Source organism: Papilio xuthus, unplaced genomic scaffold (assembly GCF_000836235.2).
Source record: "Papilio xuthus unplaced genomic scaffold, Pxut_1.1 DF826776.1, whole genome shotgun sequence".
NCBI lineage: Eukaryota > Metazoa > Arthropoda > Insecta > Lepidoptera > Papilionidae > Papilio > Papilio xuthus.
Window position 1 is genome coordinate 1,212,748 of NW_013531873.1, and position 25,009 is coordinate 1,237,756.

Consider the following 25,009-nt stretch of genomic DNA (forward strand, 5'->3'; position numbering starts at 1 on the left):
TCCTATCTTCGTTTCCAATTATATCAAAATTGGTATAAGATTCCTTATGTACTTTATAATAACAATAATAAACCTTTTTTATTTCCATATTGACATAGAATTTTGTTAGTATTGTTATTCCATATTTCCAAAACCGATCCTTTTTGGTTAAAGGCCTCCTAAATCGTGTGCCTTTCTGTTTATTTTGTTATAATTCACTGCACAAATTTAAATACAAATGTTGTCGATAACGATACAATGGCGATTGTCATAATTATGCTAGACTATACATATTTGTGCTAGATCCACTGAAGAGTATTTTTACGTCTTTCATAAGCACAATAAAAAATATCGATATGTCTATTTGTGTTTACGATCAATCGCACATCCCTAATCGTAATGTCATTATGACAATATCTTGTTACGATTTTATGATGTTTTTGTTATATATCTTGTTTTTGAATCGATTTTAGACCTGTCTTATCTGTTTTTAATCTGAATTTTTGTTTTAAGTTTGTGTTTTTTTTTTTTACTTTATACGTAGACGGCATTTAATTCTTGAATTGAATTAATCATTTCCAAAAGTTAAAACGTGTCTAAAGTTGTAGTTACTTAAGTTTTAGTAAAGTGAAAATAGGATCTTAAAAAATATTAAAATAAACTAGAATAAGCTCAAATTGTTTGTTTTAAATCATATCTTAAAGTTATAGAAGAGTGTATTGCACTTTAGTTGCAGATAACAATTTTGTTGTTGTGTTTATTTAGATAAAAGATTTTTTATTCTTGTAAAACAAATGAAGAAAATCAAAGAATGGTTTTTAAACGTTCCATGGGGTAAAGTTGCATGTAAGTATAAAATTAATTAATTATGTTAATGAACATAATAAGTGAAGTATTAAGGCCAATTTACGTATTTTGCAGTAATATCATGGGGTGATCCAAAAGGAGAGTCAGTTTTGTTGGTACACGGAAGACAGGACAGTGCAGCAACATTTATTCCTCTGTTGGAATTACTTCCAGATAAATATCATTATGTTGGAGTTGATATGCCTGGGACTGGACTATCTGATCCATTACCTAAAGGTACTTTTATTTTAAAGTGTCGAACACGGAATTAAGAATAAACTTAGTTAAACTATGTTCTACTTCTATGTCAAATTTCATCGAAATCCATGCAGCAGTTCAGGAGATACCTTAAAACAAACATCCATCTAAACATTTGCATTTATAATATTACTAAGATATATTTTAATTTCAAGTTTTTAATGTATAAGAGTAAAACTTATATGTTTAGTAAGATAGGAAAATTAGGATAAGGCTTTGGCTACCATGCCAGGGGAGAAGAGAGCATATTGGTCATAAAAGAGTTCCTTGCTTAAAAAAAACAACAGTTAATTTTATAAAAAAACTAGCAAACACACATTGTTTATGACAAACATAGTTCTTAATGGGATTATTTTTATATAGATATAATAAGAGGATAAATTTAGATTATTTTATGTGATTTATATACATAAGACAGTGGTTCCCAAACTTATTTTGTCTGCTGCCCACTTTGAGAATAAATATTTCTTTAGCGCCCCCCATATTTTCACATATTTAAAAACCACTATAACTTCAAATTAAATTAATTAATTATTGTGACCTATATATGTATATTAACGGAGAATTGTAAACGAAACTTTTACTATAACCCGCAACTTGACACCTGCAGCGCCCACAAGAGGATGTTATCGCCCACTTTGGGAAAGAATGATATAAGGGGAAGTATAGTAAGCTATCTATCAAGTCTATCTAGTAAGTATCTGAAAAGAAATATGAAAGATATGTGTGAAGACACTGGGCCAGTATTGACTATGAGCTAGTTAACTTAGGGTAGGCTCCGAGACCTTCAGTAGGGATGTAGTGAACAAGATTTTTGTGTTAAAGAGAAAGAGAGATTCTTGCTTATTCAGGTTTGAATATTACAAGTGTAGAGTATATCTATTTTCTGTATTTTTAGGTGTGATGTTGACAAGAATATTTCCAGTATCTGTTGTACAATTGGTGGTGGAACATTTGAAATGGGAGAAATTTATTTATATTGGTCATTCGATGGGAACAGAAATAGGTATGTATAACTTACGGTGAAAGAAAACATTGTGATGTACATATCAGTGAAGAAATGTCAAAAATATATGTAAAGTCACATGCTCACTATGACCTAGTTAACTTTAGGTAGGCTCCGAGACCCTCAGTTGGGTTTTATCACGGTATGTGACAAAATTCTCATGTCTAAATGTTAACTACCATATTCCTGTAACACGGCTTGACGGGTTTTTATTAAATTTTGTATTTATGTTCAGTCGCTCTGAGCATAGGCAACTCTCTATGTTTTATACCCCTAAGTGATAAGGGTTGTCTACCCTAACCTTTTTTTATTTTTGATCAATTTTTTGCATTAAAAATTCATACAACCCTAATTTCACCTTTCTATCACTAAGCCTTATTTTTTAGTTATTTTAGTGATTTCTAGAAATTTCCTATATAATCATAAGGTGTTTTTTATTGTTTTTGTTATTAATAATTATTTTTTTCATGTATTTTAGGTTTGTTCTACAATGCTGTCTTCCCCAGAAGAGTTAAAAGATGTATATATTTAGACGGAGGTCCAGCTCTACGTAGATTGTTGATAAACGATTTTTCTTTACATTTTAAATCACATTATGAATATTATTATGATAATTATGAAAGGTATGTGTTTTTCCATTTCCGATTTACATATGTACATTTATCTGATGTTACGGTGAAGGAAAACATCGTGATGCTGCACATATCTGAGAAGAAATTCAAAGATATGTGTGAAGTCAACCCGCACTTGGTCAGCGTGGTTGACTATGTCCTAATCACCCTTCACTTAGGGTAGACTCCGAGCCCCTCGGTGGGGACGTATAGTGAGCTGATGATGGTGTATTATGCATGTGAAAAATTTTAATTCCTGCATAACAATAGCTTAAACTCGATATAGGAAAAAATTAAAAGATAAAAAATACAAAATTTATTATAATTTATGATAAGAAAAAAAGAAGTTGAAGAGTCTGTAGATATTGTCTACTCTAATACATAAATAATTAAAACCATAGAAATTTTACCTACTAGCTGTTGTCTGCGACTTCGTCTGCTTGAAAAAATACTGAATTAGTAACTTATGTGTTCTTTCAGACTATGTTCTACATCTATGTCAAATTTTGACAAGATCCGTTCAACCGTTTTGGAGATAACTTCAAACAAACATACATCTAAATATTCGCATTTATAATATTAGTAAGATTTAAGTTAGAATTTTGTCCCTCCTCACAAGATCTTGTATTGGATGTTATTTTCTATGTGCAACTAAGTTTTATATTTTTTCTGACAAAACAGGTCTAGGCAATGTAATCAGTACAGTAATGTTTGTCCTGTTTCATTGTTCCATTTGATTTTTTTACTGTTTGGAGTATTTTTTTTATTTTTTATTAATAAATATAGTTATTTTTCAGTATTAATAATGACAATCGTGTATTCAGTAAAGAATCAGCGACAAAAGCAGTGATGAAAGCAAGAAATATGACAAAACAACAGGCCGAGTTGATTTTATCGAGAAATTTAAAGAAAATAGGAGATGATAAATACAAGTAAGAAAAATATTCTAATTTTAAACAAAGCAATCACTTTAAAAAGGCTTTTAATTAACAATTGTAATTCTAATTGGAACAGAAAATGTAGTTTACTTTTTTAAATATAGATGTCATCACTGAAACGTTTTTGCCATTTGCTACTAGATGGCGTTATTTAGATTAGTGATTCTCCTCGGTGATAGATGGCGCTGTCCAGCAATTTTTAAACTTTTGGTCTCGACATTTTTACAAGACTTTATTACTTAATGCGTTTATTAATTTACAGGCTTTCTTGGGATAAAAGAGAGAAGATTTTGGCTCCTACATTCAGTTCTATAGATTATTATTATAGCCTTTTCTCGCAAAATTGTCCCCCGACACTTTTTATTTCTGCAAACCAGTCTGACGGAGGATATACTCAAGCTAAAGATTTAGTGAAACAATTAATATCAGATCTTACTAAGAATACGAATTATTTCAAAGTTGTGGCTGTAGATGGCGGACATGACGTCCATTTTACTAATCCTGAAAGATTGGCAAAATATATTGTGGAATTTTTAGATGAAATTGTAAGAATCAAAGCAAAACTTTGATAGTTTGAATTTTAACTATGAGGTATAGGTATTTTAATAAATTTTTACAAGGGTTCAGAATGTATAAATAAATATGATCAAAGTTCTTGCTGTTTTATTATAATCTTAGTAAGTTATGTAGTAATTTTATTTGTTTAAATAAATGAATTGTTTAATCCCTTTTTAATACAGCGCCATCTTTTGGTACAAATGTTTAGTAAAAAACATTATACAAACCAACACTAGATGGCATTAGTAGAAATTATTGTTTCATGTCAAAGGCGAGGAAGACTTTATTATTAAATTTTTTATTTCATTCGTAGACATTGTAATGAAGCGAAATTTATTTAACAACTTTTACATAAGTCTATTCACATAAATATCTAATAGTTAAAGAGATTTATCGTTGGTTTCTGAGACCAAATTCTCTAAAACATATTGTCATCCCTGTTTGACAAAAACAGAGTTAACAATAATTTTAACTGATATTTTAGTCTCAGAAAGCCTAGATGAACTAGTAATTTGATATCAATTTAGTATACTACTTTTAAAATCTATATTACAGTTTAAAGATTTGAAAATCTACAGATTAGAAAATCGAAAAAGTTTTTTTTGATATTACTTTGGGGGCGTATATAAATTACGTGAGGTGGTTTTTTTTAATTTTCTGCGACTCCCCCCCTGGTGGGATGTCGTGAGATTTTATTCAAACCCTCCATCCCCCAATCACGTGTGAGATTTTTCAAAATGTGAGTTTCTTACGTAAACGCGTTGGATTGTTATTGTAAAAAGAAAAAAAAATGCTTTTCCTTTTTTTTTCGTTTCAACCAAAAAAAATAGCGTGATATTTGACTCGACCCCCCCCCCCCCTGAACACCTCACGTAATTTATGTACGCCCTCTTCGTTCTTAAATATTTAGCGGGAAATTTTTGTTAATAGTTTAAAATATATAAATATTTTATCACAAAACACAACCAATTCTATTGCTTTTAAATATTAATTACAATTTTATAAATCTATTTTTATCATCTAAAAAAGATTTGTACGAATTAAAATACTGTACAAGAAAATTAAATTTCAAAACAAAACATTGAAGAATTAACCTCAAAATTTTTTCTTTTTAAATTGTGTCATTTAATTTTTTCTTTTGGACAATAATGTGTCAAAAATGCATAAATTGAGATGACAATTTATAAAAAAAAACTGTATGTTAATAAATTTTAAATCTATTAAATTATTTAAACTTTCGTGAGACATTATACTAAACTGATATATAAACACGGCTAAACCCTCACGTATAGTCCGGTGGCGGCACCGATTAGTTTCGAGCCCATCGGGGGCCCTTCATCAGGATGAGTGGTACTGGTATTATTTCGCGGACGCGGCCCTCAGCTCACTGCGCGCCTGCGCTCTTAGGGCGCGTCTTGATGGGTCGGGGGGCGCGGCGTGCGCCGGCGTCGTCGACGATGTTGATGTTGCACAAAACGTACCACTCATCCTGATGAAGGGCCCCCGATGGGCTCGAAACTATACGGTGCCGCCACCGGACGTATATACGTGAGTGTTTAGCCGTGTTTATATATCAGTTCAAATTTTAAATCTATTCATTTAAATTATTACGAAAGATAATTTACAATAATATCTTTTACAATTATTTAAATCTAATAAGTACATATTTATAAACATTTTTAAATAGACATAAATAACCTAAAAATATTGTCAAAAACAGGAACTTCGAGTTACAGACTAAATACATTATGCCATAGACAATTTTTTTTTATTTAATAAACTAAGCTTAACCAAAATACAAAAACCCGCGCCAAACAGAGAAATATGAAACTAATTTAGGAGCGTCGGTGGCTCAGGAGTCAAGCACTTGACTTGCAATCTGCAGGTCCTGGGTTCGAATCCCGCCATGTACCAATGTGTTTTTCCATTTCCGATTTACATATATACATCTATCTGATGTTACGGTGAAGGAAAACATCGTGATGCTGCACATATCTGAGAAGAAATTTAAAGATATGTGTGAAGTCACTGCACTTGGCATGTGGTTGACTATGTAGGCTCCAAGCCCCTCAGTGGGGACGTATTGTGAGCTGATGATGATGAAACTAAATAAACATTAGAAAGTGATTGCAGCGCCCTCATGCCAGGATTTTTGTATTATTGATTATGCTATAAATATTTTTTATTTTAGTACGAAAATATTAAGAAGCGATTCCATATCGAATTAAATACGAATAAGTCACGTGATTGTCGTCAGTTCCATACATTTTTGAAGTTGGTTATAGAATCGCTTTGTAGCGAATGCACTTGCCTAACCTCGCTGGATAGTGAATAGTCTTGTCATGTCTTGTCTAGTGTCAGACCGATAAACTTATTTGACGCGGTGGGTATCAAACTAAAATTATGATAGCTCAGTAGCGCCATCATGTAAATGTCATAAAGGTGTCAAAATATGATTCTCTTGTCATATATTTTATGTCATTTCCTATTTCTGTATGAACTAACACAGGTAAGGACTGTAAATGTGAGTTTCTAAGACTAAAATCCCTATTGAAAACAGATAATCTGTTTTTTTCAAAGATGTCGATATGTTTAATACAGAGATTTGTCAGAAACCGACAGTTATTATTCGGAATATTTTTTTCACTATCAGAAACTTACCCAGAAGTTAAACTACGTAACTCTATTCTTACATTTTTCTTAATAACCGTGATTTTTCATTGATTACAAGAAAAAAACCATTGTGCAAAAACAAAGTGTAGCAAATACTGTCGTTTCAACTTTAAACTTGTATGGAATAGTCTTTAGGTTATCTTCAAAGACCACATATTTGATGTGAATAAATGTGTGAAATTATTATTAAATTATTTTACTTAATAGTAACACTATTTTTTTATATTTATAGTAAATAAGATAAATAATATTAATTTTCTATGTAATACATTATTTACATACTGACATTTTGCATTTAAAACATAACATAGAGAAAATTCGTTTAAAATTATATAAAAATAAATTGCAGTTTAAATAAAATTAATTTAATATTTATATAAATATATATGCTAATAATAGAGAGCGTCGGTAGCTCAGTGGTCATGCACTTGACTTGCAATCTGCAGGTCCTGGGTTCGAATCCCGCCATGTACCAATGTGTTTTTCCATTTCCGATTTACATATGTACATTTATCCGATGTTACGGTGAAGGTAAACATCGTGATGCACATATTTAGAAATTTAAAGATATGTGTGAAGTCACTGCACTTGGCCTGTGGTTGACTATGGCCTAATCACCTAACTTAGGGTAGGCTCCGAGACACACACTCACATTTACACAAAATTACCCGAAAAACTGCATTACTGTTTTTCTTATAGCAACACTCAAATACCATAGACATGGCGTATTGCGGCTATGTATAGACTGAGAAAATCTATCCCGTTGTAAAATAAAATTATATTAAAATAGCTCCATTAGAGCTTTACAATTTCAAAGACAATATCCTCTTAGTACTGTCATTCTGTAAATTTCTACGTCTAACAGCTGATTTCTGAAATCAAAATCTCTGTATAAAACATATCTTTGACAAAACAGGATATGTTTTAAACGGAGATTTTGATATCAGAAACCCACAGTAAATAGGTTTAACATATTTTTTTTAAATTTTTTTAAAATTTTTTTTTTGTAAATTTACTAATATTTCTTTAATCATTCCAACTAAGCTCTAGACTTGTGCTAGGATATGGTTTACGACAATAGTCGAATGGAGGGAACCGAACCCCCGACCTCGTGATCGGGAATCCGTATCCTTAACCATTAGGCTATTGACGCTTTATTGTTTTCTAACAGAAAGATTGTTCGATTCCCAGCGATAGTGGCGCCCCTCTCAATATCAGTTGGACTATTCAATATGGTAAATTATCTCTTAAGAATGCTTGCTTTTGGTAACCTTTTCTCAAACATTTGCCCCACCAGGATCTTTGGATGCACATTTTAACAGGTTTCAGAATGAAACATTTCGTTTGTACCACATTGAAAAATAATTTGCCAACCATATTGGATACCGATGTATCGGCGAGTTTTAGACATGCCCGGAACCTGGAATCAAAAAAAAACAACTAAAATATTTATTTTATGATACGTGGCAAACGAGCGAGCGGCCATCTGAAATCGCTGTAATAGCGAAGTGACCGTTGCCCATAGACATACGCAATTGCATATGCGTTGTCTACCTTTAATCGACAGAGGAGAGGATGCACAGAAATAAAATATTTTCCCTTTCCATGCATCCTCTCATCCGGAAAGTCCACTTCCACTTCCCATCCTTTCCTTAAAAGAAAAGGGTGGGAAGCGAAAGAGGACTAAATTAGGCCTCCGGGACGCAAATGTCTAGAAATATGTTAATAATTTTGATAAACGTTCCTTTAGTTTTTTTAAGACCTTAATAAATATATCGTAAAACAAATTAAACTGATAATTGTAGTCTTAGAAACTCACAGTTAGACTTAACTTTATAAGTTAAAACTTCTCTTTCTACTTTACATTTGAAGTAAACAAATTATAACATTATTCTATGTACTTAAATAGAAAAAAACGCTGACTGAAATATCCAATAAAAAGCACAATAAAAAAGATAATAAAAAAAACATGCAATCCATCTAAAAAGGCTATCATTATTTTAAAGCTTTAATAAAATGATACGATAAAAGTCAAATTATAACCAATAAGTATTAATATAATCTGTCTCATCTCTTCGCGTTACTTCTTGAAAAGCCGATGCGAGTTTTTAGGGTTGCCAGTAAAAAAATTAAAAATGCCAAAACTATTTTGAAAAAATCCGAAAAAGGTATAAATATAGTATTTTTTCAGACTTTTTTTTACATTTTAAAGAAAACTGATGATTGTATGAAACAATGTAATTTTTTGAAGGACTAATAGCAATATTTAATTTTTAATCTGTTTTCTATACCAATTTATTTTTAAATTAGCTGTCCGTCGGCGCGGGATAAAAAATGTTAGTAGCCTATGTGTTCTTCCAGACTATGTTCTACATCGATGCCAAATTACAGCTAGATCCATACAGCCGTTCCGGAGATATCTTTACTCAAACATCCATCCATCCACACTTACCTCTACTAAAATTACATTATTGCACTTGTCGTCTTTACATTTTTGTGGTTATATCTTATACATAAAACTAACAGACAAAGAAATCTTCAATTTTGTCCTTTAAATGTCCATTTTTACTGCCGGCGCCGGCTGTCATCATTTCCCGCCATTTTATGACGTTTAGATCATAAATTGGCGGGAAAATTGCCCTCTCAAGTGATTTTTATTATGTGTGTTTGTTTGATCGTAATCAATTCAAAATTTTAATATATAGATGATTAATATGAGATACTAGCAGTTGCCCGCGATACCGTCCGCGTGGTACCTAAAAAAAAAACTAAATTGTCTATGTGTTCTTCCAGACTATGTTCTAACTGTGCCAAAATTTAGCCAGATACATGAATCCGTTCTTGAAATACCTTCAAACAAACATCCATCTATCTAAACATTCGCATTTATAATATTAATAAAATGAATATGGGATACTCGGTGTCACCCGCGACTCCGTCCGCGCGGTACTAAAAAAACTTAATTAACCCTTAATTCGATGGTGTCCAGTGTGACGAACAACTAATAAAAAAAAATCTACTGAACTAGTTTAGAGAAAATTACGTAAGTATGACTTTAAACAAACAGTTTATTTTGATACGAAAATTTTCGTCGAATTAAGGGTTAATAGCCTACGTCCTGGATGCGGGTGGCACAAGATCGATCATCGTGGCGATCTTTGGGGGAGGCCTATACCCAGCAGTGGGCGTCTCATGGCTGAGTAGTAGTAGCCTATGTATTCTTCCAGATTGTGTTCTATGTCAAATTTCATAGAGAGCTATGCAGCCGTACTGATAACCTCTAACAAACATCCATCCATCTAAACATTCGCATTTATAATATTAGTAATATATATAATTTTCACAGATAACAAAATAATACTTTATTCTGAACGTAAAATAGCAATGGCTGGCAATAAATGCAGACTCCATAACTTCAATGGCGCGCTGTCAAACGCAGCGATGAAAATAGAGGGCGCTTACGTTGCATCATCTGATATACAACGCTATTATATGCACACTATTATATTATTGACTAGTTATCCCCCGCGACTCTGTCTGCGCGGAATTAAAAAAAGTAGCCTATGTGTTCTACCAGACTATGTTCTATGTGTATGCCAAATTTCATCGAGATCTGTTCACACGTCCTGGAGATACCTATCCATCCATCTAAACATACTTAAAAACGTAATATTAATTTGACTATTATAAATGCGAAAGTTTAAATGGATGTCTGTTAGAAGATATTTCTAACGGCTAAACGAATCTTAATGAAATTTGGCATAGACGTAGAACATAGTCTGGAAGTACACATAGGTTTTGTTAGTTATCTTTGTTGGTCTATACCAGTCTTTCCCAAAGCGGGCGATAATATGGGTGTTGCAGGTCTCAAGTTGCGGGTTATAGTAAAAGTTTCCTTTACAATTCTCCGTTAATATACATATATATGTCACAATAATTAATTAATTTAATTTGAAGTTATAGCGGTTTTTAAATATGTGAAAATATGAAGGCGTTAAAAAATATTTATTCTCAAAGTGGGCAGTAGACAAAATAAGTTTGGGAACCACTGGTCTATACCAATATCGGAATTAGTACAAAATAATGAACCTATTTCTCTTTTCTTGACTTTTTCGAATTTCGAACGTCAATTCCCAGCTTTTGGGAGAGGCTTGCGGATTACCGACGGCTGACAAAGCCTCTAGCACTTAACGAGACGCCTTATAGCGGTTTATACTCTTTGACGTATGTTGTCATAGAGTAATCGACGAATAGAGTGGATTGTGAACGAAATCGTAAGATGTTTTTTTCTTACTTTAAACTTGTCAATAGTAGTATGAGAATTTTAAATGTTTATAACTATACTAGCTGTCGCCCGCGACTCCGTCCGAGTATTTGTCTAAAAAATAAAAAATTTAAGGGTGGACTACCATTAACATTTAGTGGGATGAAAAATAGATGTTGTCCGATTCTCAGAGCTACTCAATATGCTCACAAAATTTCATAAGAATCGGTCAAGCCGTTTCGGAGGAGTATGGGAACGAAAATTGTGACACGAGAATTTTATATATAGGATTGTTTTTGAGAATTTTAGTATGGACATATGGTTGTAACATTGCATTCTCTTAGGAGTTTCTGTTCCGATTTGAATGTATGTAATCAAAAGTCTTTTTTATTAAATTTTTTACTAAAAACTCTTTCATCATTACTAAATATTAAAAAAACAGTATTTTATAATTTTAAAATGGACCGCTTTTTGAAAAAAAATAGTTATTGGATAATGTAACTTCTACGTTAGCATTACTCTGTGATTCCGAGACGGGATTTTCGCCCGCTCTTTCGCTTCATTTGGCAAAGTTCTGGTCAAGCTTCTTTAGTGATGTACAAAACGTATATCGATAGATTTGGAAAAAAATATTTATAAAATATCAGATGATTTGAAATTTAACAACTACTAGTTGTCGCCCGCGACACTATCCGCGAGGAATTAAAAAACATTAAATGAATTAAGTAACCTATGCGTTCTTCCACTCTGTGTTCTACATCTGTACCAAATTTCATAAAGTTCCGTTGAACTGTTCTGGAAATACCTTCCAACAAACATCCATCCATCCATTTAAACATTCTTATTTATAATATTACATTAAAAAAACGTCTCAATCGTTACCTTACTAATATTATAAATGCGTATGTTTATATGGATGGATGTTTGTTAGAATGTATCTCCAGAACGGTTTAACCCATCTTGATGAAATAACATGTAGAATGCTGGGAGATGCGATAGATGCCTGGAAGGACACATAGGCTACTAATTCAGTTTTTTTATTAATTTCGCGCGGACTACATTTTAAGTGAAAGCTAGTTCTTTTATTAGTTTCAAGTACAGTAATAAATTGTGGACAAAAGAATACCAATAAATTAATATCGATATCGATATAATTATGTAACATCACTATTCTATCGGCCGTGTAACCATAAGTGGCTTAGTTACAGTAGCAAGTGGCAAACATCGACTCGATGCGGGCCCTCAGAACAAAAGCTGGGATTACCACCGAAAAAGAATTAGTGAAAATACAAAAATGGCAGAACGACTTTTGTTTTTTTTTTTCACTCGTTAGCCAAACGCTCCGGTCAGCAAGGAGTTTTGTTCCAAGGAGTTTGTAGTTTTGTTTCAGCCCGTATGCCTTTATCGTTCTTTGAAGGAAAGAAAAATAATTGTTGGACGGTTAGTTGGTTCTTTGTTTGATTTCGATTAACTTTTCAGATATTTTCTTTGTGAAAATAATTATTTATATTATGTTTTACGATGTAATTTGTAGCTGGCAACATTGTTTAATGATGCTTCTTAGTTTCTTAGTGACATTGTTGCAAAGCCATTGACATCTTTATTTTTTTTTTATTTAAAAGATATTATACCGTTGAATTATCTACAGTTGTAAATTTAGATACACTTTTTTTTAATGTTTCATTTTTCCACTCAAGTATAAAAGAGAACATTTCTCTTATCAAATTCCTTTAAAAAAAAACAAGCTTCAATTCGACAGCTCCGCCGCCATCTTGAAAGACGTTCGAAATACGAAAATCGCGCGCGGCTGAATGGGCGCGTAATGACGCGGAAAGCACAGAGTAAACAGGTGTACTCGACTTGTATGTCTTCAAGGATTTTATTAACTGCACTTCGGTTTTTAAACGAGGAATTTTACAAAAATATTCTTGATAACCTTGAATAAAAACGTGTGCGACATAAAAGTTCCAAATTCAAAAAGTATCTGTTGACCGCGACTCCGTTTGCACGGAATTAAAAAGAAACTGAATTAGCTATGTGTTCTTCCAGACTATGTTGTATATTTATGCCAAATTTCATTAAGATCCATTCAACCTTTCTATAGATATCCATCCATCCATCTATACATTTGCATTTATAATATTAGTAATAAGTAAGAACACATATACGCTACTAATTATGTTTATTTTTAATTCCGCGCGGACGGAGTTGCTGGCAGCTAGTACGAAATAAAAAAAATTTCGAAAAATAATTTTAATAATTATTTTTTTTAATATTTACGTCACAATTGCTTTCATGCGATTTATAATTCAACTTTTTACATATATTTTTATAATCATTTAAAATTAAAAAAATAAAAACCGCGCCATAACAGCTGTCGAACTGTCAATAGGCGGGAAGCGTCCGCCATCTTCTCTTTACACTTATCAGCACGCTTCGTAGGATTTATAATGTGTGAGTAACGTGATTTTTTGAGGTTAACTACGTTTTCTGACAATACATAAATTATTAACGTCAAATAAGGGTGGTAAGGTGTAGGGGATGTTTTCTTTGTCATATGATATCTATTACCTTTGTTAATCGGAACGGAAAGGTTCTTTTCTTTTGTTAAGCGATGAATTTTGTTAGGGTGGATTTATCTGTCGTTTTGGACGGTACTGTATAAGATTATTTTATGATATACATAAGTAGCTGAAGTAAACTTAATTAATAGTCTATATGTTCTTCCAGACTATGTTCTATATGTATGACAAATTTCTAAAGGATCATCTAAGCTTTCTCATTAGTAATATTAGTAACATATAAATATTACGTTATAATTTTTGTTAAATTTATTTTGAGGTTATAAATTTATTAGCGCTTAAAAACGTTATTTTTCTAAATACTTGTTTCAATCATCATCAACCTACCCTTATCCCTATCGAGGGTCGGCACAGCATGTACTACTCCTCCATACATCTCTATCAGCCGTCATATCCGAGTCTACCCCCTTCTTACGCATATCCTCTTTCACACAGTCATTCCATACTTTTTTTGGTCTTCCTCTACCCTTGTAGCCATCCACATTCAATCTCATTACTTTTTTGTTTATATAATTAAATACTTGTTTCAATATTACGAAATATATAAACTAAAAATAATGTGATTTTGTTATCTATAAAAGCCATGTAAGTAGCTGTCGCCCGCGACTTCGTCTAAAAAAAAACCTAATTAGTAGCCTATGTGTTCTTCCAGACTACGTTCAATATCTACGCCAAATTTTATCGAGATTCGTTCAGCCCTTGTGGGGACCTCCAAACATCCATCTAAACATTCGCATTTATAATATTAGTAAAATTAACTAGATGTTTCAACACTATACGAATGCCTGATTTTTTTACCAGCTATAAAGATTCTTAGCATCTTCAAACCACAGATAAAAATCAAAGATGGGTTCGAACGATACTCTACAACTTGATTTTTTTTTAAATATACCAGTATCATTTATTTAAAATCTACGCGTTGATCCCTTTTTTGTGTTAATGGGTTATTTAAATTCGATTAGTTTTATACTAACTCTCGCCCGTGACTCTGTTCGCCCGGAATTGACATATGTCTATGTTCTTCCAGACTATGATCTGTGTTGATGCCAAATTTCATCGCTATCTATACAACCGTTCTGGAGATATTTTATTAACAAACATCTAAACATTCGCATTTATAATATTAGTAAGACGAACCTTTGGAACAGTTCTAACCAAAGTTATGATGCATTTAAAGAGATTCATCATCAGGTCACTGTACATCCTCACTAAGCTCGGAGCCTATCCTAAGTTAACTAGGTCATAGTCAATGCTGACCCAGTGTTTTCACATATCTTTGAATTTCCTATCAGATATGTGCATCACGATGTTTTCCTTCACCGTAACGTCGGATAAATGTACATATGTATGTAAAAACATATTACATAGTGGGATTCGAACCGAAATATCAGAGCCACCGATGTTCTAATAATCTTTACTTCTTTACTAATATTATATAATAAATGCGAAAGTAACTCTGTTTGTTCTTATTTCACGCAAAACACAGATAGTCTAAAACCTGGGGAAGGAGATAGACTACTTTTAACGAGAAAAAAGGGTTGTAAGGGGTCGGTAATTTGTATGGATGTCGTCACTTTTACAGTTGGAAGCTTGAAATTTTGTAGGCAGTTAATTTGATATAAATATGACATTCAGGATTTATAAAAAATAAGTTTGTGTAACTGTTTTGTGAGTTCAATATGTTTTGTTGTTATATAGAAATCGTGGTTGCGAAATATCAAGGAATGAACGAATGTTACCAGCGTGGAACATTTATTTCGCTTGGTACAAGATCGGCGAAAGTTCACTGAGCTGACTGCCAACCTCCATTAAATGGAGGCACCTTGAGACAAGAGAGTTTTAGTAAAATAAGTAGCCTATATAATTAAAATGATACCCAAAGACGGTATTTCACGCGGACGAAGTCGCGGGCGAAGCTAGTGGAGATAAACAATTACAAATCCGACTTACGTACGTATACAATCTACAATAGATTAGTGGCACGATTCAGTACAATATATCTTTTAAGGACCCCAAATGTTCTTGTAATCACCATACCAAGTTAATTGAGACCTCAGTGTATGTTGAAAAAAAAAACTAATAAAAATAAATTTATAAGTATAAATGAAAATAAATGTAAAAAAAAGTACAACCCTGTCGTCGGAAAAAGATATGTATTAGAACATAGTTAGTTATGGAGTGGCTTAGATGTAATCTTTTTTTATATTAATATTTTTTTTAAGTTATATGTTACACAATTTACGTTAAAATAATGCTTATTTGGGTTTGATAAAAGAAGAAATATTAGTGTGATAAATCTATAATATAAAGTGAATGTACAGAATTGTAATATTACACAAGAAAATTGTAAAACGCGCGACATAAATATTTAATATAAGAACTCAAATAAAGCGATTTGGTGTTTATTAATACTGTAATGAATTTATTTATTTACCACCATAAAAATTTAATAAATTATTAAACAGAACTAAAGAAATTACTTCTTTTTAAGTTTTACGTGACAGTTAATATATTTTAAAATATTTGTTATAGCTATCGGCTCCACACCTTTCATTGTTCTAAAGGGGACAATTATAAAAAATCCGATAGATATCAGTTCGAACTAATTGGTGCTCATAAATTATCCTGGCACACCTCTTTGTGACTGGCACTACCTTTATAATGTCTCTAGAGAGTACACAAAGTCGTGTCAGATTGTATGATAGCTTATAATACATTTTAATAGAATAATTTGATTTCACAATTAAAACCGACTCTGTCTTCTAAAAATAGTACTGCTGTGATCAAGCGCCTAACATATAATTATAGCAGAAAAAAACGATTTAAATTATTGCTATTAATATTTATAAAAAATGTTTAACCCTTAATACATTCACAACAACAAAAGCAACACGTAATAAGCAATAAAGATAAAATAAAAAATACTGGCAGGCAATAAAAAAATAAAGTTCGAATTAAAAATATAAAATTTAAAATTGGAATATTTTTTTTTACGGTGCTTCTATCTAAAACAACAATAGACAATCGAAAATCAAATGTTGCAAGTTGTGAAAACGAAAAATGTACTAACAATACTTGAATCGTTACTACAAATTCAACTCTAACGATAACTAACAACTTGTCGTAACTTGAAATAGTTTAATGGTCTGGACAGATTGTGGGCTAAAGTGCTTTAAAGCAATAATCATGCTTATGTTAGTTGCAGTTTTTCTATACGAACCTTTCATCGCATCGACAATGCATTAATGTATTCACTCGCCAGTTGTAAAGTCCATATTTCTTCTCCATACCGCCAATCCAAAATGGACACCTTAAATCGTGTACTCGGCAGCATCTGTCAGTACGTGTATAACCTCCAAGTTGGGAATAATGTGTCGCTGAGAATCCTTTACCGCACCATTTTGTACCGGGCACGCGTAGTAACTCCATAGCGTCGCGCTTTTTTCTGTCGAAGTTTATTTTTTTATTGCGGCCAGTATTTTTTAAAACATTTTTTTTTCGAACGACAATGCAATGACTTCTTTTGTAAATGTTGCCAGTACTAAGACCACCGACATTTTATGGTAGTAAATAATAATCGTTATTGGTCATAGAATCAGATTGAGCTATAAAGTCGACGCGTCAACGTATGCACCATAGATCACAGGATTTTATTACTTTATTGCGCACTTAGGGAAGGAAAATAAATAAAAGTTGTCTATGGTACCGCTAATTACCGACTACGGAGATCTGATATCTTTATATCGTGGTCGATGTGAAAGTAGAGATATTTGTTTAATAAAAGGGATCAAGCTGATGTTAAATTTATGTTATAATAATATTTTAACGATTCTCACAAGTACAGTAATATATTTAATATGTTAAAATTACTGCTAGAAGAGACAGCCGGTACCGCGAACGAAGGCATGTATACGTACGCATTGTATGTTACTAATATTATAAATGTGAATGTTTGGATGGATGGATTGTTAGAAGGTATCTGCAGAAAGGTGCAACGGATCACGATGAAATAGGCGTAAACGTAGAACATAGTCTGGAAGAACATAGGCTACTAATTAACTTTTTTTTCCAGCGCGAATGGAGTTACGAGCGACAGCTAGTGACTACATAATCAAATTGGTATATCTAAGCCGGTGAGAGAGGCATTACTTTCCTATCCATTTCTGTGACAGAACATGACATGACAGCTGTAGTACGAAAAGTTATGACACTTATTTGAAGTTGACAGAGAGCGGCAGTAAGCTTATCATCAGCTCACTATAGGTCCCCACTGAAGGGAAAGGAGCCAACCCTAAGTTAAGACTAAGCTATAGTCAATGCTGACCCAGTAGGGGTAGCTATTATAATGTAACTTATGCTCACCGGGTCAGATATTGTTGGTTTTAATACGACCATAGTGACACATGTCGTCCCTTAAATTCTCTTTGAAAAAACAGAGACAAATATATGTCTGACAATTTTAAAGATAGTTCGTGGGAATATTTTTAGTTTGTGACGTTGATTGGACATTAAAAGTTTATGATTTAGTATCACAATAAAGGGGACCAGATTATCACTTATGACCATCTTTACCAAGAACCTAAGGTTAAATAAATGTAGATTTATTTAATGGATCCTTGATGGCTTTATGTTTTTGTTACTTTACGTTGTCTGTACACTTGGAATGTGTTGCCATCCCACTCATTCTCTTAGTAAAAGAGAAAGAAATAAATATTATTTATGTCATTATATACAATGAATTATAAGGAAGCAATTAATTTATTTAAATTTAGAAAAACCCAAAATTAAATAATATGTTACTAAAACCAAAAATAATTATGTAATTTTCCTCAATCCCGTAATAAATGGGAAAAGCCGTTGATCGTTAAAAGTTTTAGGAATGTGGGGTTGCTAGTTAAAATAATATCGCCTTGGACGAGTTCAGATCTAGACGACATAAAAAGTAAATAAAAAAAAACAAAAGTAAACTTTAACAGCCAGTTTTTGACATGTAAATTTTGATATTAATTAACAAATAAAGTTTATAAAAGAACCGAATTATTCCAAATATCTATTCTTGTTAATTCAATAAAGAGGTTTTATTGTAATTTCACTTTAAAAACTTTAAGTGACAAGAAATTTTTTAATCCTTTTACCGTAAAAATCAAACACAAAAACAATCCGAACCCATCCAAAGCCACCACCACCAAAACCCAACCCAAAAAAAACTACCAAAATCGGTAGATTTTCCCAACCAAAAAAACAAAAAAAAACAAACCTCCTATCGCAACGGCAATGCGAGATAGTATACGGCCTATAGTTAAAGTAGGCGAAGCGCTTTCTGAAGGCGCCGATGTTGGCCCTGCAATTGTCGTGGGCCCTACAGCACATGTCTTCGTTACTATCGTCGCCTAGTTCGTTGTACCTTTTCGCTAACTGACCAGCTCCGCACCATTTCGTTCCGGGCATTATAAAATTCTCCCTGAACGATCTTCTAGACCTAGAGTTAGATTTTAGTTAGTTTTGGTAGGATTTCAAATTGCATGCAATGGATGTTAGAGGTTATGAAATTATTGTACCCGGTTTACGGAGTTCTGAGAATGTCAGTGTTGCTATTATAGAAAAATCTCGTGTTATTGGTAGGTTTAAATACATTCATTATAACTATTAGTAGTACCAAAGTTTATTTCGTAGATAGAACTTTGACATGCGCACAAATAGGTAATATTTGATGAACGGTAAAATGTACCAAGATAGAGACATTTGATTGAAGGTTAGCGTAGCTAGTACGTAGTATTATTTACTATACTATTTTTTTTACGTTTTTAATTACTAGATCATAATCTATATGGTATGGTACGTTTAAAATCTTATAGTACTGTCACTTGAAAGTAATAAAATAGGGTTCCTTTTTTATTTGCGAAACCTTACTAATATTATAAATGCGAAAGTTTAGATGTATGGATGTTTGTTAGAAGATATCTCTAGAACGGTTTAATGGATCTTGATATTTGGCATAGATGTAGAACATAGTCTGGAAGAATATAGATTACTAAGTTTTTTTTAATTTCCGGCGGAAGAAGTCTCGGACGTCTTCGTTCTATTTATAAATACACATTTAAATAATATCTTCTAAATAGTTTTTACGTCGTGATATTGACTGACTTTTTCATTTGTAAATAAATACAGTCGAACCGGGTTAAGCGAGAAATCTCTATAAGCGAGTCATTGTCCAGTCCTGGACGGACGCCCTTTATAAGCGAGACACTTGTTTTAGAAAGGACCCTTTTTTTATATCAGTAGGTGGCAAACGAGCGAGCGGTCACTTGAAATCGCTGAAATAGCGAAGTGACCGTTGCCCATAGACATACGCAATTGCATATGCGTTGCCTACCTTTAATCGACGGAGGAGAGGATGCACAGAGAGAAAATATTTTTCCTTCCCATGCATCCTCTCATCCGGAAAGTCCACTTTCACTTCTATAAGAAAGAGGGTGGGAAGGGAAAGAGGACTATATAAGGCCTCCGGGACGCACGCTCATCAGATGAAACGCGGAATTGCTTCCACTTGACGCCTGTCTTCTGTGTGGTCGTGCTATTTCACCGGGCGAGCCGGGACAATTCGTGCGAAGATGTTAAAGCGGGCTCTACCACTGTTATCCTCTATAAGCTAGTCAAATATCACCATCCCTTAGACTCTCGCTTATCCAGTTTCGAGTGTATCATGAGTTAAACCAAGAAGATAATATTTTTACAATAAATTAGATATAATAAAATCTTTATAAACCCAATATTGCTGGTTAGTCACAAAATGACTGATAAAGAGAAATAAATGTCGATGGAAAAAGAAGTCCTTGCATTGTCGTAAAGATATTGTGAAGAGTTAAGTAACCTGTGAGATAAAATGAACCATAGATAATAAAAGGGTGCATTCATTTATTTAACATAAAGTGTGATAAGCTTATTTGGCCCGGTAAGAGTAGGATTATTAGTTCTGTTGGAAAATGTATTCAGGTGTTTAGGAAATCTTATACCCAAGTGGCCAGATAACTTTATCGTATTATACAATGTTTATAAAGTTATACGCTTTAATAACAAAATTATATCGATAACAAAAATAAAAATTAATTTTAAAACTACTAATTTAAATTTTAAAAAATATTTTGTTTTATGGCAACACAGTTCAGTAAGATTTTTGACGTTTGCTTGAAATTTTAAAATTAATAAAAAAGCGTATAACTTATTTTTATATTAAATATTATTATTTACCTTGTTAATACTTCCTCTCCAATTTTATTTCTATTTGACATCAAAAATGTTAACTCTTCATGTCTTTCCAAACATTCCATTTTCAATCTGTCGTAATCCAACCAATTCGCAATATCTGTAGGTAATTTTTCATTACCTTTTAATAACCTCAAAGTGACATTACCAAAATGGCGGTAAAATTTTTCGTCTTCATTGTCATTTTTCTCTAAAATTTTATAAGTTTGCTCTTCTAATGCCAGTTTTAATTCTTTTCTTAATGTTTTTAAAAAGTTTCTAGTTGTTTTGATATCGGAAAGATATTCACAATCTTGTATAATGCCATCTGGTGAATAAATTACTTGAACAAGATGGCCGCCGTCGGTCAGCTGACGTAGTTTTATTCCTCGTCTGTAACAATAGAAAAAAGCTATTTAAAAAAAAGAAATTATTTACATACCAGTTTTAAAAATGCCTGTGTACTTTCATCTAGTTATTAGGATTAAAAATATGTTTAGAAATAAAAATCGTCTTAATTTTACGTTCAAGTGAAACGAAATGCCAATCAGAATGTGACGTCACGCGTTGAATGGCGCCATTGTCATAGTTATTTCATAGTTTAGAATTCAGTACAACAATTCCATATTGAGTACAACAACAAATATACAGAGACGCTATTTTATTCTGCAACACGGCGTGACGTCACAGAAGACGCCATGACAGTTTATCATGTTTTCGTGGGTATTTGATATTGAATTTTAAAAACAAAATGTTTTTTAAATAAATCATAAATTACTTTATAGTATTCAATATTTGGTAAAAACCTATGTAAAATGGTAAAATTTGGTCAGTCTGTTACATGTTTTTACAACTTTCTTCGCGTGAAAGGGCGCCGTATTAATTACGTAAATTTTATCACTACAACCGAGGTCTTGATATTTATTTTAAACATATCAAGTAACGTGAGAGTCAAGATGGCGGATATACCCTAACGTATATTATTATTATTGTACCTAGTACCAAAAAACTGGATTAAAAACGTACTATTTAGTACCTCGCTTTAAAAAATTGTACTTTCTTAGTAGTATTATAAAGGCGAATATTTAGATGCTTGTTTGGAAGGTAACGGCTGAACCGATCTAGCTGAAATTTGACATACATATAGAACATAGTCTGGAAGAACACACAGTCTACTTATTTTGTTTTTTGTACTCTCGTTGTCGGACTTGCGACAACCGCTAATATATTTAACTAATCTATATAACATTAAACTGATTAGTTTCTATTTAATAAAACGCGACATTAAAATGTCAAATTTGACAGCGTTTCCCGCCATTCTCTCCCCAACTGTCAGAATGACACATTCAATTGGGTGTCAATGCGTCAAGCAATAAACATATCGGTATCATGCACCCCATGATGGTACTTTTGATTTAGTTAACATTGGTCGTTGTTATGCAAGAAGTCAAGCTCTAAATTCGTAAGAGCATCAGTGGTTCTGGGTTTAAGCACTTGTCTGCAGGTCCTGGGTTCGAATCTCGCCATGTACTTATGTTTTTCGATTACATATGTACATTTCCTTCAGGAAAACAGACTGATGATGTAATGATCTTGAGAAATGACTACATTGCTTTTATTAAGATACCAGCTGTCGCCAGGGACTCCGTTCACGCGAAATTGAAGAGAATTTTTTCCTATGTGTTCTTCCAGACTATGTTTTACATGTATGCCAAATTTTAACGAGACCCGTTCAGCCGTTCTGGAGATACCTTCAAACTCTATCTATCCATCTGAACATTCGCATTTATAATATTAGTAAGAAGTAAGATTAAAAAGTAAAAAATTCTAGTTTAATACAATTAATTTTCATAGTAACTTTATCACTTCTTGCATAATATCATCCAAACTTCCCCTCGCTAACCCCACAGTATTCTCGGGGCACAAACTAATAGATATTTTACTATCCCTACTGACCTCTAATCCAATTTGTATTGTTTGTAATGGACTTTATTTAACGACTAGCTGTCGCCCTCGACTCCGTTCGCATGGAATTAAACTAATATTATAAATGCGAATGTTTGTTAGAGGATATCTCCAAAACGACTCAACAAATATCTATGAAATTTAGCACAGATGTAGAACATATTCTAGAAGAATACACAGGTTTTTTTTAAGCCCCTCGGTGGGGACGTATAGTGAGCTGATGATGATGATGATGTTCTAAAGATACCTTCTAACAAAAATCCATCTAAACAGTCGCATTTATAACATTAGTAAGATAAAGTACAATATATTAAGATATTAAAAGCTATATTTAACACAACGTATAAATAGATATAAAAATAGCTAATTTATTCTAATAGTTGAGACATTAATGCACGCACGCGCGTACCATCAACTACATGTTAGTAATTTTACCTTAACCCCTCACCACGACCACAAGTCACTAAGACTCAATCACGGCTCGTTAAACAGACGCGAATTGGTCGCAGTTGTCGACAAGTTGTTTGGATAAGTACAGTCATACACAAAAGTGTTACATATGTATATTTGATTATATAAGATATAAGAGAGTGTGGGTGACTTGAGTTGACTTGCAATCTACAGGTCTTGGATTCGAATCCTGCCCTATACCTATTTGTTTTGCAATTTATATATGTACATTTATCTGATATTAGGATGAAGGTATGAAGTTAACCAGCATTGGGCAAGCATTGACTATGGCCTAGTAACCTAACTTAGGGTAGGCACCGAGACCCTCAGTGGGGACGAATAGTGAGCTGATGATGATTTGATTTAAAAACTGTTTGAGACTAGCTGTCTTCAATCCATCAATCGTTAGTAAAATAATCCAAGTTTTTTACACTAGCTGCCTGTCCGCGGGTCCTTTCGCGCGGAATTAAATAAAAATATTATTAATAGCCTATGTGTTCTTCCAGACTATGTTCTATATGTATGCCAAATTTTAGCGAGATCCATTCAGTCGTCCTTGAGATAATTTCAAACAAACATCCATCCATCTAAACTTTCGCATTTATATAATACTAGCTGTCGCTCGCGACTCTGTCCGCGCGGGATTAAAAGTAGATGTTGTCCGATTCTCAGAGCTACTCAATATGCTCACAAAATTTCATGAGAATCGGTCAAGTTGTTTCGGAGGAGTATGTGGACGAAAATTGTGACACGAGAATTTTATATATAAGATTAGTAAGAATTAAGATAAGATATAAAATAATTAAGAAAGAAAGAAAGAAAGATAAATGTATACACATTTATCTTTCTGTCATTACGTACAAATTAAAACAAAACAAATATATTAATGTATCCAATCCACTTATTCACTTGAGAGTACATTGTATTTAAAATGCAAATACATCAATAACACTTTTCACTTTGACAGTACATTCGATTTAAAAACACTAACAAATCCCCAAAGTGTTCGTACAAATTGTTTAATGTACTGTAGTTTAAGGGAGAATAGTTTATAAAATAGGGAAGAATAACTAAAAGTAAATAGATCCAGCGGATTTAGACAAAATGTTTTTTTTTTTTATATAAGAGTAGGGGGCAAACTTCGCGGGAACAACGAGTTGATCAACGACACCCATGGACATCTGCAACACTGCACTGCAGATGTCTTTAAGGCAATGGTATCCTCGCTTCTTGAAGGACCCTAAGTCGTATTAATTTGGAAATACCGGCGAGGACAGACCGTTAAACAACGCGGCTGTGCGAGACAAGAAATTGCGCGAGAATCGCACCGTCCAGGTGGTGTAGATTGAGGTCAAACAGACAAAATGTGTTCGATGCGAAGCGATTCCATAGCGAACTTCAAAAATGTATTTACCTAACTGTGTCGCGACAATCACGTAACTTATCCATTCTGTCGGGCAGAGATATCCTCTTAATATGGACAGGCTATAAGTCTTTTTATTTTGTGCCTTTTTGATCGTGGTCATTTTGGCGCTGACGGTTGCGATTGGCCAGCCCTTTTTCTTATAAGTAAAAGATGGAAAGTGGATTTTTCGGAGGATGCATGGATAGGGAAAATATTATCTTACAATGCATCC

General features: G+C 32.9%; 2 protein-coding genes across 5 annotated transcripts in view; one reads left to right on the forward strand and one right to left on the reverse strand.

Annotated features, from left to right (window-relative positions):
- Positions 1 to 484: 484 nt before the first annotated feature.
- On the forward strand, positions 485 to 4,283 carry LOC106122769 (serine hydrolase-like protein). The gene is made up of 6 exons (XM_013318858.1): positions 485 to 825; positions 901 to 1,062; positions 1,982 to 2,089; positions 2,568 to 2,712; positions 3,498 to 3,632; positions 3,901 to 4,283. Exons 1-6 carry the CDS (start codon positions 774 to 776, stop codon positions 4,205 to 4,207), a joined length of 909 nt encoding a protein of 302 aa, XP_013174312.1. The 5' UTR covers positions 485 to 773; the 3' UTR covers positions 4,208 to 4,283.
- A 3,688-nt stretch (positions 4,284 to 7,971) lies between these two features.
- Positions 7,972 to 25,009, reverse strand: part of LOC106122899 (uncharacterized) — a 60,419-nt gene continuing 43,381 nt past the window's right edge. For 2 of the 4 annotated variants that reach the window (XM_013319048.1, XM_013319047.1), the window contains exons 3-6: positions 20,964 to 21,350; positions 18,973 to 19,194; positions 16,936 to 17,160; positions 7,972 to 8,289 (exon numbers count right to left, since the gene is read on the reverse strand). In XM_013319048.1, the coding sequence (XP_013174502.1) occupies positions 8,097 to 8,289; positions 16,936 to 17,160; positions 18,973 to 19,194; positions 20,964 to 21,350 (1,027 nt within the window). In that variant the 3' untranslated portion in view covers positions 7,972 to 8,096. The remainder of the gene's footprint in view (positions 8,290 to 16,935; positions 17,161 to 18,972; positions 19,195 to 20,963; positions 21,351 to 25,009) is intronic. The other 2 variants (XM_013319050.1, XM_013319049.1) reach the window with 2 other exon arrangements.